This window comes from Setaria italica, chromosome IX (genome assembly GCF_000263155.2).
Source record: "Setaria italica strain Yugu1 chromosome IX, Setaria_italica_v2.0, whole genome shotgun sequence".
Classification (NCBI taxonomy): Eukaryota; Viridiplantae; Streptophyta; class Magnoliopsida; order Poales; family Poaceae; genus Setaria; species Setaria italica.
This window is the reverse complement of record NC_028458.1, coordinates 931,667-949,044: the sequence shown is the minus strand read 5'-3', so window position 1 is coordinate 949,044 and position 17,378 is coordinate 931,667. Positions and strand designations below refer to the sequence as shown.

General features: G+C 45.8%; 1 protein-coding gene and 1 pseudogene across 1 annotated transcript; both read right to left on the bottom strand.

Moving 5' to 3' along the window:
* Positions 1-3,350: 3,350 nt before the first annotated feature.
* LOC101761888 lies at positions 3,351-9,652 on the bottom strand (annotated as a pseudogene).
* A 2,420-nt stretch (positions 9,653-12,072) lies between these two features.
* LOC101761488 (phospholipase D delta) lies at positions 12,073-16,519 on the bottom strand. The gene is made up of 10 exons (XM_012848879.2): positions 15,526-16,519; positions 15,183-15,299; positions 14,533-14,727; positions 14,091-14,351; positions 13,941-14,009; positions 13,655-13,802; positions 13,305-13,453; positions 12,991-13,161; positions 12,661-12,858; positions 12,073-12,566 (listed from the first exon to the last, which is right to left on the bottom strand). Exons 1-10 carry the CDS (start codon positions 16,474-16,476, stop codon positions 12,117-12,119), a joined length of 2,709 nt encoding a protein of 902 aa, XP_012704333.1. The 5' UTR covers positions 16,477-16,519; the 3' UTR covers positions 12,073-12,116.
* Positions 16,520-17,378: the final 859 nt, after the last annotated feature.

The window sequence follows — 17,378 nt, the reverse complement described above, 5'->3', positions numbered from 1 at the left end:
CAGCAGATGTAGTGGACTCATCCAGTCCCAAGTCGCCATGGAAATGCTTCTTTGTGCAAGCCCACAAATGGACATGAACCCATGAGCTGGCTGCTAGGGTCAAGCTCACCAGCATGATCTGGAAGCTAAACAACCCACAGATGTAGTGGATGCAACTGCCATGGGATGGGATTCAGTGTACAACCAAGGGAATGACTAGAATTGGTGGCAGTGATCAGGAGCGCTTCAGATATTCAGAGTGAGTTTGTAGCTTTGTCAAAGGGTTCAAGTAATCCTGTGTCCACGTTCGAGGAGGGCAATTCCTTTGTTGAAGTTGGACGATTCGATCCCTACGGATTAGTGCCTTGCCTTGTCAATCCAGAGAGAGCCACACTGTTCTTTGAGATTCAGAACTTAACTTTGGGCCCCCATTGCTGTCATTCCGCTTGCACTCTGCACCTGCTGCACACGGCTGTGAGATTCGATTTCACATGTGGCGTCTCAGCTTTGGTTTACTTACAACTGAAAGTTTACTTGCAAAGCTACAATTGCCAATAGCCCTTCACCGCTGATCTGCAGCCGGCCCATGTTATCCAATGCTCAAGGGAAATATGACATGTTTTTTTGCCCTTTTTTCATCTGGAACACAAAGCTAGAGGCAGTCGTCGATGAGGCTTTTGTCACTGGGGGCGTATTACTCTTGCAGCTCCATCGATCCCGACGATGAACGATGGATCGGTGGTGGGAATGCCCTCGGTCGGCTGCGCTCCGGCCGGCTACTCGACGGGAGGAGGACGATCGATCTCGTTCTTGGCGATGGCGACTCGATCTCGACTGGAAGAGGATGCACTGCCGTGGGTGCCTTTTAGTTGAGGGAAGGATCTGCAGCGTAATGGCGGCAACTCACCCCTGCAGAGTCGGAATGAAACGAACCGGTGCTGAGTGTCGGACTGAAACGCTGCCACGATTATCTGAAGTTTGCCGCTCCGCAGACATCGCAAAAGATCCAGCGGTCAATTGCGAAGACTTGATACCTAAGTCTTCGTGTCTTTATAAGCGCCGTGCGCACCTTCTGACCTTCATCTACGATCCAATCGCCCTCCCTCCATCCTCTCGCCAAGAACCACACCTTCGCCTACGATCCAATCATCCCCTCCTCGATCTCGCCGAGAACCAAGAACCTTCTGACCTTCATCCACGATCCGATCGCCCTCGACTTCGATGGCTGCCGAGGACACCGGCGACGACGCGTCCATCGCCCTCCTGCACCGCCTCCGCGCCGGCGCCACCGTCCACTTCGTCCACCACGTCGACGTGTGCTCCGCCGCCCCCAAGGACCTCGTCGCCGACCTGGAGCCGGCGCCGGGAACCAGTATCTGGTACTTCTACTGCGTCAAGAAGTACAAGAGCACCCACGGCAGGCCCGGCGGGCACAGGCAGCGCGCCATCGCCGCCAGCGACACGTGCTGGCACTCGGAGGCCGGCGCCAAGGAAGTCAAAGGATCGGAAGGCGGCGGCACGGTCTGCAACCTGTCCTACGGGCGCAAGGACGGCCGATCCTTCAGCAGGCTCGGATGGTGCATGATGGAATACGACGACGCCACCGGCGGCGGCGACTACGTCCTGTGCAAGATTTACCGGTCGCCACGTGCGCAAGTGAAGCCGTCGTCCGCCGCGTCGAAGACGGCCAAGCGCAAGGCCGGCGGTGAGCACCCCGAGGCACGGCCGGCCAAGTTGTTCCACGAGCAGGACACCTTCTTCTTCACCGACGACTATGCTGTGCCCTCCACGGTGGCCCAAGTCAACGTCGGAGGCGAGGAGGAGCAGCACTGCCGATCCATGTTGCCGGCCGAAGAGCACTGCGTCGATCTGGACTTCTTGGATCATGACGTGCTTCCGCTTACTGACGACGAGATGGCGATGCTTGAGTCCCTGTTGCCGGCCGAAGAGCAGCAGTTTCTTCAGCACAACACCCAGCCCCCGTTGCCGGCCGAAGAGCAGCAGTTTCTTCAGCACAACACCCAGTCCCTGTTGGCGGCCGAAGAGCAGCAGTTTCAGTTTGAGGACAGCACCCAGTTCACCATCGGCAAGTTGTTGGGCGACGACGTGAACGTGTACGAGTTCATGATCAGCAGATGCTGCGGCACGCCAACAGCAATGGCACCACCAGATGCCGGCTTCTTTCATGGCCTCGCCTTCTGATGTGCAGCACTGGCTAGAACTAAACTGATGCATGTGTGCTAATTAGCTCCACGCAAGTTTTGGTGTACAAAAGTGTAGCGTAGTAAGTAAACACAAGGGCACCATCGGTGCGATGTAAGATGACTCAATGTCAGCTGCTGTTTTCGGGGAGGAGCGCCCGTAGTCATTGCCCCGGGGACGTAGGCCACATTGGTCGAACCTCGTTAACAAATATCGTGTCTTGGTGTCATTCTCCTACGCGTTTATTTGTGTTGCTGTCATGATCTGAGGTTACCAATGTGTCTGTATTATCCGTGGCATTCTAAGATGGATTTCTGATGTGCTTAAAGACACAGGGCTAGAAATTAGATAGTTCATGATGAGAGGTAAGTTGAGAAACGCCATGTTCAAATAATATTCAACTAAGTTTCAACCCCCAACCTTTATTTTGTGCTTGGCGTGTTCTATCATTTTTTTTGGGTACCATTATCATTTAGTTGTGATCCGTGGTGAGATTACCGATATCACGTGTTGTTTCAGCAGTAAAGAATGCAAAAAACAATCGATCAGGTATAGTATCCAAGCAACGCTAAGATATTAACTGGAAGATCTGGGTTGGATTTTCTCTATTTTTGGATTGTCTTAAGAATCCTCGTCAGAGGAGATATAGGAAAAGAGTCTTCGTAACATCGATTATGCAGAGTGAGATGTGTGGCTTGTCAAGGCATGGTGACCTGAACATCTTTGATCAGACCGAGACATACAAACAGCAATCCTCGTTTTGTAGAGACCAACATACATCATTCATGTCTGATCTCTGATAATTCATAAGAAGGTATAGAAGGCAAATTTTCTGCTCCGAAAGCATGAAGTGATCCCTCTGGTTCAAGAGAAGCAGGATCTGATCAAGAAAATTGAATACCTTGCCTCTGCAGCCATACATTATCAGTCTGACAGCACATAGACATGTCAAGATGGCAGGACGTAGTAGTTCATAAATTTGTTTACTTCGTTAATGAAAATCAGATACAAGATTAATAGAATAGGAACAACACATTCAGCAAAAGTTGCGCAGACACATACATGTGCCTGCACTGTAAAATAACGGAGGCAAAGCATTCCACCTCATAATGATAAACCATTTAACAAAGAAGTACTGAAACTCGACAGAGAGGAGGGGCCACCATGTTGTGTGAAATAACGTACTGATAAACCAAGACTTGTGTACAATAATCCATTCGCAAGTTGGAGACATAAGTAGTGATATGCAGCTCAAGCAAAATTCTCTGCAACATGGTTTTACCCAAGAAGTTAGACGCCAGCAGTACATCTTCAATTATGTTGTGAGCAACAGATACACGAGGCCTTTCAAATATTCAACTATCTCAGATCCACAAAGTTTCGAAATTCCAAACACTCTGTCGACAAACGTTATCGGAACCTGGAGAGGAGAGGGCAATCAAAATTTCATTTACCACTGCCAAGAGATGATCCAATGCTCCTATCACACGAATGAAAAATCAGACAACACAGTAGTACCTCTTCAATGTGATAACCTTTCCTGGTAGCCCTAACAATCATCTCCATCTGGAACACATAGCCCTTGCTGACGCACGAGGAGATTAAATCTTCCAGGGCATCTCGCTTATATTGCCTATTATGAAATAATATTCATCAAAAGACAGTGATTGAAAGGTGTTTGTTCTGTTCAAGATAAAAGAAGGCACACCTAAACAATCCAGTTAAGTCTGAAGCTCCAGGCTGTAGTAACGTCTGCGCAAGAACATTTGCCCCTCTGCTAGTTAGCTTGCGCATGAGATTCCAACCATGGACACCACCATTCTTAACATAACGTGTGCCGGTTACAACGTCAGCATCAGTTTCCTTTTGTTACCTGGTTAAGGAAAGAACATGATTACAAAAAGGCATATTCTTCAAGGCTAATTCATATCAGTAGCCCCAGTGAAGGGCCCAAAGTGACTATTGGATTAAAAAACCTAAGAAAATATTATATTTTTGTGACTATAGATATTTTCGGATCAGTCAGACTGAGAATTATCTGCACACAAAATTAGATTGAGGTAAAATAATATTCAGTAGAATCCAATAACTCTTATGTTTTCCGAGATAAGAGTCTCACCTAATAAAGCTTGGCAAGTACTTTGGCTGTTCAGAGTGGGAAAAAATAGTCAGCAAGCAAGCTAGGAAGAAAAATATTCTGAATAGCAAAAGGTGTAAAAACAAAGCAAATGGTGAGATAGGTCCGCATCCATGATAACAACAAATTCCCCTGAGGCATGCTTTAATCCATGCAAATATGCTTTGGTACCTGGATATTTGCAGTTGCTACTTAATACAAATGGATGACATAAATTCATTAAAACATAAAGCAGAGTTCTAAACTCACCAAGTCCTAGCTTCCTAGGCCTAGCTCGCAGTAACTGGCATCGTGTCAGGCCAAAGACAATGAAGTAAGCCACGGTACCAAATTAAAAGGGAAAAAACGAGTCCACATATACAAAAACTTCAAGCTGACCGGGACCATATTTTAGAAGATACTTACAACACGATCTTCACCATACACTTGCTGCAATTGTTTTACAATGTCTTGAGTTCCATCTGGACTATCATCATCCACAATAATGATCTCAAAGTTCACATCCCTGAGGTCGAAAATTTGAACTCAGGTTTTATGATATGTGAGAATTTGGCAACATACCAATATGAATGAGTTTCTTCTGTTTCACGAAAGTAGCAAGCTTCCAGCAAACAATGAAACTTAAATGATGCCGGTGTAATGCATGATGTCATTCTAAGATGGCTATTCTAAACAAAGATATATGGAACAAGCCAAGACTTGCAATACCTAATAGTGGCCGCGGAAGTGACCCTGACCCTCCTTGTCGCCGCAGCCGCCGTTGCAGAGGACCGACGAGTCGGCGAGATGAACGAGGCCGTGCAGGCCTTCGCCGGAGCGAACGAACGATTTGGGTTGCGCTAGGACGGCCGGCTGGGCCCAAAAGTCCCAAGCCAGCTTTGTGGCCCAAGCCAAGCCCACGAATGCGTAACATGCAAGCATCGGCCCATGGTTTGGGCCAGGAAGAAGGAAAGTCTATTTAAAATTTTGATAAAAGTCTATTACAGAGAACTAGCAAATATGCCACGCATTGCAACGGGAGAGGGAAAAAAAATCCTTGCCTACCCCTTACCGAGCAAACATGACCAAAACATCAAGGATGACTTGATTTATATCCCATATTAATTATTATCAAAATAGACTTCAATAATATTAGGAATTTAGGCCTAAATAATATTTTCTTTGACCAAGATTGGATCTAAGATCTATAAAACAAACCAATGAAAAATGGCATATTTTTTTAAAGTAATCGAGGACACATCATTTTTTAGTAATTCATCCTTTTGGTGGTGAGATATTTGTACATACCTATTTCTTTCTTGCTAGCTGACTCTTATGTTCTTAGGATATGTGTTCTTTAGGATTTGTGAGTAGTTGGTGGTAGCTCGATCATCATGGACCCACTGCCATTTCTAATGTTGTCACCGTCTATGCCGGTGGGTCCCGTTTAGGTTTATCAACGGAGGGTCCTCAAAATATTTCAAAAAAACCATCAGCAAGAAAAACAGCTCGCGATTGATCAATGTTATCGCAGAAATGTAAATTGAATATCAATATTATCTAGAATATCTATCTAAATGAGCTCGAAAGCTCTAGAAAACCATAAACCCATCGTGTTTCTTAGCCATTGTCTTTAATTAGAAAATTGATGCTGCTGACGCTAGCATACTGACGTCATCGTTTTTCCTAGCATTTTGTGGGATGCAGAAAGACTCAAGCGAGAGGATATTCTCTATTGATATTTTTCACAAGTAAAGCATGCAGGTGAAGGATGCTTCAACATAATTGGTACTCACTCCTTTCATTTGATGCCCGCATCAAGTCAAAGAAGGTGTCAAAATACTTGGCGCTGGAGTTCAATGCGTATCTGATTTTCCATCTTTGCCTCTCTTACACCATGTCCAGCATATACTCACCAAGTCACTCTCCATATCTCTATTTGCCTATCCACCCCGTAAGATTTATCTCTATATTTTTGAACGGTTACATTACTGTTATAGCCTATACTGTTATTTCTGACAAAATCTTTGTTGCTGATATGTGTTTTTCTATTTTTTTCAGCAGTAGCTTGGGCCAAGGATGGCCTTTCTTTATTAGATCTTCCCCTCTCTAGCCCGGGCTCTACCTGCACCTCTCACCAACTGCTACAATGCTCACAGAGAATTAGTGATCAAACGATCCTGATAAATGTGGAGTCGTGTGCCAGTTAGGTTTAAACTGATCCAGGGATGGTTAGGTTCATCTGGCTTCCTGATATCATGCTGTAATATTGTGCTAGAGAACAGAGATCTTAATTGTAGCAGCGAACTATTTAGTTCAGTTGGGTTGAGGAAACAAAATCAAGTTTGTTGCTGCTTATCTCTAGGAATTTCATAATTCTTCAAATCAGAAAATATCAGTTTACTAAATCAATCTAGGTAGTTCACATGCTTGCTGATTGGTATGAAGATGGTTAGGACCTCTTGTCCTATTAGGAGTGACTTATTTAATTTTCCACTGTTCATGCATCCTCTGCAGTTGATGGCCAAGTGGAGGGAGTAGAGTCCATGGGGTCAATTAGTGAAAGACTTCAGTGAGATATTCTATTGCATCCACTTGCAAGTGTTGAATAAACTGAAATTGTTCATGTTAAAATATTGCCTTTTCCCCTGACTAAACTGAAATTGTTCATGTTACAATATTATTTTTTTCTTTCGGTTCTGAGGCTCTCAATCTCAATCTTTGGTAAATTGAAATGGTTTAGCTATTTTGAGGTGCAGATGCATGGCCATACAGACTCTGAGGGTAGAGAATAAGGCGAGGCATGGGGTAAAATCAATGGTAGCTCTGAATTTGCAGGATTTCATCATCTTTGAAGCACATTTACCTCATGTAAAAATTGTTGCTTTTAGTGTATGGTTCCATCAGAATTTAGGTAAAAATGAAATGTTGTTTTGACGGTGAGCTCTCCTCTACCCTTCCTCTGTTGAGTTTCTTATGAGTAGTTATGCTGATGCATATTCCTCTAGCTTTTTGAAGGATATTGTTGCAGATGAATATTGTCTTGTAATGGCCTTGAGGCTTGAGCACACTGTGCTTTTTTTAGTAAATTGATGATTTTTCGTTCGTTGTCATGAACTTTTCAGAAGAAGCATGTGTATTCCCCTAGACAATGATGATGTATTTAAAATTGTAATGCACGTAGACTAATTGTTGAGGTCACAAATTCACAACAATATGTTGTATTGACGGAAATCAAATAATTCTATCAAGGGAATACAGGATCGAAGTTTTTCAATGGATGCGTGTTATAATTAAGGTCAGTATATCAGTATCTGGAAGTAAGGTCCGTTGAACAAAACGACAGGAAAAGGAAGGATCAATATTTGTCTGAAAGAGCTAAAATACTGAATCTCAATACCTTTTATATATATAGAGAGAGAGATTCAGTTATCCAATGCATACTCCTCAATCAAAAAGCCAAAAATACATACTAGTTTTGAAGAATCACGCTACACTGCCTGTGGAAAAGTATTGTGCAAGAAAATAACTTTCTGAGTGATATATATAATTATGAAGATAAGTATGGGAACAAGACTGAATATGAAGGCAAAATCCTAGGATTAATGCATTTTCTGAAGAACTCAGACAGTCATCTGCACGAGAAGACTCTCCCACAGAACGCAACCAAACCATTGTTCCTAACATGGCATCTAGCGCCAATAACCTTCGGAACTAACCCTCTGTTCATCGGAGCTCTAGCTGAAAGGATGCATGAGAATAATGAACTTCGAGTGCTACAGGTAGAGGATTTGATGGCGTAAAGGGAATATAGCAGTGAAAGATCTGTTAGGTGCACCTTATGATGTTTTGATGATTGACCAAAACACATTGTTGCTTCTGTATAACTCCCGGAAACTGATATTTTTGTGTCCTGTACTCGACTGGTATTGAGAAAATCATGCATTAGGATCGTATAGTTATTGGTTGAGTAATGTAAATCCAAAAGGAAAGTTTCACAGATCTCGAACCAAGCAGAGAGAAAAGTCCTCAGAAAATCCAAACTTTGGTGTTTGCCTGTCTGAATAGTAAACTACTGGTGCATAATGTCGATTCAAAAGTAGGGTTGGTTGGAAGCTGAATCGACTTGATGACATCTGATACTGTTATTTCTGACAAAATCTTTGTTGCTGATGTGTTTTTCTATTTTCTTCAGCAGTAGGCTGGGCCAAGGATGGCCTTTCTTTATTAGATCTTCCCCTCTATAGCTTTCTTTATTAGATCTTCCCCTCTCTAGCTCGGGCTCTACCTGCACCTCTTATTAACTATTACAATGCTCACAGAGAATTAGTGATCAAATGATCCTGATAAATGTGGAGTCATGTGCCAGTTAGGTTTAAACTGATCCAGGGATGGTTAGGTTCCTCTAGTTTCCTAATATCATGCTGTAATATTGTGCTAGAGAAGAGAGATCTCAATTGTAGCAGGGAACTATTTAGTTCAGTTGGGTTGGGGAAACAAAATCAAGTTTGTTGCTGCTTATCTCTAGGAATTTCATAATTCTTCAAACTAGAAAATATCAGTTTACTAAATCAATCTAGTTAGTTCACATGCTTGCTGATTGGTATGAAGATGGTTAGGACCTCTTGTTAGTGACTTATTTAATTTTTCTCTGTTCATGCACCCTCTGCAGTTGAAGGCCAAGTGGAGGGAGTAGAGTCCATGGGGTCAATTAGTGAAAGATTTTAGTGAGATATTCTATTGCATCCACTTGCAGGTGTTGAGTAAACTGAAATTGTTCATGTTAAAATATTGCCTTTTCTCCTGACTAAACTGAAATTATTCATGTTACAACATTATTTTTTTTCTTTTTGTTCTGAGGCTTTCTATTTTTTTCTTTTTGTTCTGAGGCTCTCAATTATTAGGAATAGCACTTGTATTCATAACAGGGGCTCTAGGCCCATATATATACAGGTACAAGAAGGGGAAAATATACAAGAAACCCCTAATAGAAAAGGTAAATCACCAACAGTACATATACATCTAACACCCCCCTCAAACTCATGGTGGGTCAAGAACACTGAGTTTGGAGAGGAAAAATCTATGCTGAATACGTGTCTGTGCCTTGGTAAAGAAATCAACCAGCTGCAATTCGGAAGGCACATACTGAAGAGTAATAACCCCATCCTGAACATGTGAACGTGTATAAAAAATATCCACACCAATATGCTTAGCAAGCTCATGCTTCACTGGATCACGAGAAATATTGACAGCTCCTGTACTGTCAGACAAAAGAGGAGTTGGCACAGAAACTGAAGCACCAAAATCCTCAAGCAACCACCGTAACCAAGTCACCTCTACCGTCACAAACGCCATAGCACGCAACTCAGCCTCAGCACTCGAACAAGAAACTGCTACCTGCTTCTTAGTTTTCCAAGCAATAAGGGAACCACCAAGAAAAACACAATAGGCAGAAAGAGACCGACGATCAGAAAGATCACTAGCCTATGTAGCATCATAATAATCCGTGAGATGTAAGGAACCAGAGCGTGGAAAGAATAGACGGCGTGAAATAGTCCCATAAAGATATTGTAAGACGCAAAAAAGATGACTATAATGAAGATGAGAAAGAGCTGAAACAAACTGACTCAGAATATGCACAGCATGAGATATATCAGGACTAGAATATGCTCTCGAAGTAGCCGCCGTCCCTGAGCCACCGGTCCGGCGGGCTGCAGTCCAGCGCGTAGACGGCGCGGCCGGCCGCCCAGAAGGCGGCGCACGCCTTGCGCGCTCGGAAAGGAGGGGGCGTGGTCACGAGCCGCGTCCGAGTGTCGAACACGACGCCGGGCTGGCGGCCGGACCGGTGGAGGTTGAAGATCCTGGTGCCCACGGCCACGAACCTCTGGCTCGTGTAGCCGCCCACGCCCATGCGGACAACCAGCCGCCGGGCGCTCGAGTCCATGTCGTCGTCGTCCTCGGAGCCCGAGTCCAGGTGGTCCAGGTTTAGCCTGTACATGCTGCATCCGCGTTTGCAGTCGTTGGCTAGCAGGTGGAGGCGACGCCGCCGCCTCTTGGCTCTCCGGTGGTGAAGCTGCTGCCCGTCGTCACCAGATTCAGATGGACGCCGCCTGGCCATCTAATCTTACTGGTTCAAGGACTTTGATCTCCACGGGCTGCGTTTGGCCCCTGTAGGTGTTGTCTATATATAAGCCATCGGCAAGGCAGCAGATACGTACGTACAGGATCAGAACAGACTCGGAGTCGGTTTTCCTTTCTCCGAAAGTGACGATGATGACTCCGAGTCAGTTTGGAGTCCGCCGCCTCCGGCCGGCTCCCGGAGCATCTCAGCAGCAGCCCCAAAAATTTTGTATCTCGAGTCCCAAATATTTTCTGGTACTCAATTCCAATTCTTCATCATAAATAAATGAATAATCTTGAAGATTGGCATGCACAATGCTGTCAACCCACTTGATTTTTCCAAATATGATATGAATTTTAACTCACAACTCGGCTCATCATATATAGCTAGGCAAGGCAATTGGTTGGTACATGCATGCCAAATGCCAATTCTATTCGAATAGCAGTTTGTAAAGCATCTTCCCGCAGCTGATAATACTCTGAGGCTAGTTCATCTCATCAAAATCCTGGGTTTGGCCGCAACTTGTAAACCACTGCTTCCAGTTCCACAGGATACGAGTCCTTGAAGTAACTCCTGCAAGCACACATCCAAATGTAATTGTTTATTTATGAGCAAATCAACTTGGAAAGATCAGTTCAATATAAATGAATGAAAAAGAAACACAAAAAAGTGTTGGCAAATGAACGGGGAGCAATACAGCTTGCCTTTGCCCGTGGCGGCGGTTGAGCACTAGCGTTTTCACACACGTGCGCGCGGATTAGTGCCGAAACTAATAAATAAACGCCTCTCGCACCTTTCATCCCACGAACTCAGATGTGCCGGGCACCGCCGGGGTGCACGCGCGAAGAGCTTTGCGGCGCCTCTCAGGCCATAACCGAGCGCAACGAAAGGATCCCAGGATTCAGCCTCCGGGGGCATGGGCTCGCCTCCGGAGACCTGAGAGAGACTTCAGGGGGTGTATGGCTTTAGGAGATTAAACTTTAGCCCTATCACATCGAATATTTAGATACTAATTGTGAGTATTAAATATAGTCTAATTATATAGATATAGGCTAATTCGTGAGACGAATCTATTAAGTCTAATTAGTCCATGATTTGACAATGTGGTGCTACGGTAAACATTTGCTAATGATGGATTAATTAGGCTTAATAGATTCGTCTCGCGAATTAGCTCATGTTCAATCCTCTTAATTAGCATCCAAACATTCGATATGACAGGTCTACTATCCAAACAGTAGTCCCACGCAAGGCGTGCCGGCTTTGCTCCGGCTCGGGATCGGGCCCGAGGTAACCATCGATCCAGCTTGCCAGAGCATCCGAATCAATATTGGCCGGGCCGCAGCTGAGTGGCAGAGGTGCAGTTGACCCAGGTGGTAGGCTGCGAAATCCAGGTCTCCGAAGCGGAGAGCCTAGCCAGGGTAGAAGTCGAAGGTGGGCATGGGCTCGTCGATGTAGAATATCTGAAAAAAGCCTTGTTTATCTTTTGCTCGCAACATAATAAGGAAAGTTATACACTTCTCGTGGAAAGTTAGACAGAGAACTACTGAAGAAAAAATGCTGACATACAGAAGTATGTAAACGACCTCAAGCACAGTAAGTAACATTAAGAAACTGAAAAACATCGAGAAAGAGTAATCTCCTCGCGGATGAACAGGGTACCGCACGCCCTTCTTCAAAACATTACATCGTTCTGAATAGTTAGAAAACCTGATCCGGTCGCATTGATTTGTTGTAAAAAATCTGGCGATTTCTTTTCTTCCAAATGTTACCCACAACATTTGGCACCAAGAAACCAGAGCTACAACACACGCCACCAACACAACCAAGAAGAGACGAGCCTACGCACGTGGTGAGGGCATTGGGCAGCGACGACGACTGCGCGCCGAGGACCTTGCCGCCGACGTCCGGGAAGAACTCGTTCCCCGGCACCGGCCCCACCTGCCCGTCCTTCCCTACCTGGACAGGGTACCTCAGCAGGTGGCCACCACCCCTCGTCTCCTCCTCCACGTCCGGCGACACGTACTTGTGCCAGTTCTCCTCCGCCATCTCCTTCACCCGCCGCACGCACTCCTCCGTCTCCGGCCGCCGGAAGCACTCCTCCACCGTGCCCAGGTGCTCCGCCCACAGCGACATCCTATACCCGTACACCTGCAGGCGACCATCAGGCATCGATCACTACTCCATTGTTATGCGCCGGCACTCTTGGTTGGAGGAACTCATCATCAGTGAGCATCAGGCTTACCTGCCCGCGAGGAGGGCATGTGTTTCCAGCCCACTTGTAGTGCGGCTGGTACGCGCCCATTGCGATCTCGGTGTCCCTGGAGCCTTCCATGGACCTCTGGTTTATGTTGGCTGATCCGATGATGACGTACTCGTCGTCGACGACCATCCCTTTGGAGTGCACGTAGATCATGAACCTCCGGAACTTCTGAGCCATGTGCTGAAGTTTTTCAGGAACAGAAAAACATATCGTCATACTCTGTTTGTTGTCAGTCGCTTCCAATTCCAATGCATGTTTGATGTTTCTGCACAAGGAGGAAATGGTGCTAGTGGATAGCCTGATGTGTCGTACCAGAGGAGAGGTGTCGTTGCATAAGGTCTTCGGAGACAAGATGTCACCGTCGGCAAGCTCACGTTTGCCGAGGCAGTAGAAATTCAGGTAGTCTTGCGGATGGGCATCAAAGAGATCCTGGCTCTGAAGAGTATCCGCGACAATCTTGTACATCATAGACATGGTTTGCCCCTTAAAACGAAATCATATTAGAATATGATGACCTTACCAGAGAAATGGCGTGCCATGCCATGCCACTATCTCTGGGCTGTGGTTGTCTATTCCAGAGTCTAATTTCAGTTCATCATGGAGTGAAATATGATGGGGGAGCAAACCTGCCAAAAGAGGATTTGCTGCATGGCAGCCGTGGTTGGGATCCCTTCAGGCCACATTGGTATGACAATGTACACTGCAAATCGCTCCTTTGCCTTGATCTTGCTTGCGATCTTCAAGGCCAGCTCGATGGGTATTAAATTATCCGCACCTGATCTCATTAGAGATTTCCATTAATATTTGGGCATCTAACTATCTATTATGGTGGTATGGATGAAACTATTCCAAGCAATGGCTGCATGTGAAACTTAACTATGTAAGTAATTACTGGTTGCAAAGCAAAGAAAAATGCAAATAACAAAACAAGTTATTAGCTTCGATTGCTACTAGATTGAAACAAGCTGCGGGCAACCTGCATTTTTACATGAAGGCCAGCAGAATGAAGACCCGATGAAATACTGGTTCTCAATGTATATAAACCGCTGTGCAGATCTGATGGCTTTCACATAAGCACTATGTATGCTCCTGTCAATCTTTAAATTCTTTGCACAAACAAGATTCTGCAGAAGAAATAAGGTAAGAGCTACTTAGTAGGAAAAGATATCCAAAGAAATAACCAGTCATCAAAGAAGAACTCGATGGGCATTAATTTTGATGGTTGCACTATGCACACTTATGAAAAAGGCAGATAGCCTAACCTGTGATTCTGCCTCCTGAACAAGCTTAGGAAATCCCTTTATGGATCCTGAATCAATTGACCTGAAAACCTAGCCAAACACCAAAATAAGCAAAAATAGTTCAATCCATGACATTACTGAAACGTTTGAGATCATAACCAAGTACTACACCTGTACATGCCAGTTTTCTGGGTCCTGTTCGTCACAAACATGCGCGTTCGCTTCACCTGTAGCTGGTGAAACAATCCATGACATCCGGTTTAGTTTTATCAATGTGTCATAATGCCAACTGGCAACTTTCTTAAGGTTAACTTTCCATTTTGTAGCTTTTCTCCATCGCTGTTCAAAGTTTGTCAGTATGTCATAGGCTGCAGGACCCTCAACTTTGCAATGTAAATCATGCCATGGTTGTCTTGGTCCATAGGAATTAACCTGCAAACCAGAAAAGGATGCACTGATGTTCATTTTTTTTTTAAAAAAAAGAAGAGTAGGTTTTACTATATATAGTGGTTGTCACTAACTTTAGCTGAAACTTTAAAAAAATTAATTTCGAATATTTTATGTAAGGGCATGAATCTATAATTGAAAAGGAATTATGAACAGATGAACTTACTGGAAACGTTGGATTATGAAAGTCCTTCTTGAAAATGGTATCAAGGTCTTTGAAAAGCCTATGTTCAGGTGTATCATATCTGCCATCACACAAGTCAAGACCACCAATGAAAGCAGTTATTTTGCGATTATTTCCAGCTGCTTGTGAATCGACAATCACACATTTCTGATGATGTGTAAATAAAGTCCCAACAACCTGGAGGAAAGAAACTCAACATTAGCAAGCGTACAGAATAATTTTCAATCATATATAGTAAATGTCAGGGAAAAATTTGCTGAGTGTATGTACTCTCTTTCTGGAAATAAAAAAAGTTCCTTGAGGTTCCTTGCAAAAAGGAATGTCATTGAGAATATGCACATGCCGACAGTAACTTGCAGCATAAATGCATGATAGCCTGCTAATATCTAATGCTTTGTGACTCCACACCATGCCCACACTCCATTTACTGAACCTGTAAGCCTTTCCCATTATGTTGAAAACTGTCTTAATGATTTACCAGTAACTATACATCATAAAGTACAGGAACTTCACAGAGATGTTGCTGGAAATAACCATTTCACTGTAGAAATATGCGAGGCATACAGATGGAGAGAACCATGTGCGGTAACAAGAATGTTAATTTTAGCACTATATTGGGTAGGAACCCTCACCTGCTGCTTGAAAATGCTAAGTTTTGTGCTGGCATAACGAGGAACCAATATACAGTGTACTCCTGAATGACTGAAAAATTTTCTAGTTTCCTCGTCATGTGTATGCATGACACCATCCTGCATTCAACCTAAAATATTTCTATCAGACTATTCTTCAATGAAGGATCTTTTTTCCTTTTTCTAACAGATGATGAAGATTGTCCAGGATAAATCTAAAATTAATTGAACAGGATAAAATTGTGAGTAATCCTAACACAGGGGTGCTGTTTGTCAGTAACTTAGGAGTTCATAATAGGCGCTTTTACAAAGAGCTGAATTTGTGTTGGAAGTAAATAAACCGTACCGTTTTGAAAAGGAATTTGTCGTGCGACGTCTTGTCATCCCAAAGCAACACTACAACGCGGACTCCCTCACGAACCTTCCCCTTGAGGAGGTCCCCGAGCGTTGCCGGCGTTCCACCGGGCAATGGCTTGGTAGGCTCCCTCACAAGCTTGACAGGGTGGTAAATGGACCAGCCGACCATATAAACCAGATGGTGAGCTTGGATAATGGCGTGGCAAATGTCCTCCCAACACTTGCCATGCTCGTAGATCCTGCCACCATCTATCTCAATCTTGGGCAGATTACCATCGGCCACATGGGCATCCTGATAGAGAGTAACACGGCCACCTCGCCGGAGAGGGAAGTAGGCGTTGGGCACGCCGGAGTACCGAGGGCCGGCGCCCACCCCATCCTTGTACAACGGGTTGTCCTCAATCGGCTCGTATCGGATTGAGAACTGCAGCTCAGGCGCCGGTCTCGGAGAGTTGCTGCAGTGCCCCTCGATGGGGAACCAGCCGCTGATGAGCGCACCGGCGGCGATCTTGTGGACGGGCACGGAGGCGACGCCGATGAGCTGCGCGCCGAAGACGTCGTTGTCCTTGACGTGGAACTCAACGCGGGCGGCGGCGTGCGCGACCTCGACGCGGAAGTGCTCCTCCCACCGGGGGTTCTCCGAGTTGGGGATCACGCGGGTCTGCGCGACCGTGGCGCCGGCGAGGCAGACGGACACGTAGGGGTCGCTGGTGATGATCTTCTTCTTCGCCGACCTGCTGCCCCGGCGGAGGCCGTCGGGGGGGGCGTTGGGGCGGTCCCCGCTGCACGCCCCCGCGCCGCCGCCGCAGGAACTGAAGCACCGGCGCATCCGCTCCGACATGATGTCCATGTTGGGGAGGCATTTGGCCTCCACGATGCGGATGTCCAGGTCGCCGTGCAGCAGCACGGCGGCTTCGAGCTCCGCCGAGCCCTTGCCCATGGCAAGGATGCTCGCCGGCCGGCGGGCGCGGAGACCAGCAATGCACCGGGCGAATCAGAACGCGGCTAGTGCAACATGACGGCGCCGGCCTTAGGCGCGCGGTGAGAGTGGCCGGTGGCGGCGCGGGGAGGCGGGGGAGCACGGGGTGGCGGAGGCGCTCGCGCGCGCAGGACGAGGGAACGACGAATGAAGAACAGCGGCGAAATGGGGAGGGCGAGCGCGCGGGTGGTGGCGCCGGCCTTGCCGCTGCCATTTTTGGTCGGTGCTTTGCTTTTTTTTTTTTTCCGTATGGCGGGGCGGGTGGTAGACGTGGAGGCGTGGACGGACAAGGTGTTGGTGCGCCGCTGGGTTCCTAGGCTTTTGGTCCACGGCGGCGAGACGCGCCGGTGCACGGAGCGGAGCAGCAGCAGTTGGCTTTGGAGTTTGAACCGCCATGCGTGCCTCCAAAAGGATGTGTTCTTGCGGGGCGGTGAGGTCGCGTGGATCCGGGAGCCGGACGATCCACCGGCCATGCCTGCTGCTCCTGGTTTAACATTTGTTTTCACTAATCGATAACCTAGATTTTGCCAGACATTGTGCTGGATTCCTATGGACTTTGGATGCAAACAATGTTATTTGAACAGGATGCCCGCTTAGAATCCTTAAGAAAAGGTTTGAACTCCATTTACTCGGCCTACCAACTATTCCAGTTACAACAAGATTTGTCTTTTCCACATTGAGTTCTAAGAATTTTTCATGAGAAGCATCTAATACTAAATATATAAAATTGCATGAAAAGCAACGATAAAAGCATCGTGAAGAAACAAAAGACAAATCAACTGAAATTGTTTGGTAGAGTAAATAAAGCTAAATTTTGTTCAGGCCTTCAGGGAGTCAAACAGAGAGTGGATTGTTGGGGGTCG

Bases quoted from the DNA above. Each gene is read 5' to 3' on its own strand.
- LOC101761488 (XM_012848879.2), bottom strand. From the start codon at position 16,476: ATGGGCAAGGGCTCGGCGGAGCTCGAAGCCGCCGTGCTGCTGCACGGC. The intron at 13,803-13,940 runs GTTAGGCTATCT...TTTCTTCTGCAG, and splicing joins TTCAGGAGGCAGAATCACAG to AATCTTGTTTGTGCAAAGAA. The intron at 13,162-13,304 runs GTTTGCTCCCCC...TTTCGTTTTAAG, and splicing joins AGCAAATCCTCTTTTGGCAG to GGGCAAACCATGTCTATGAT.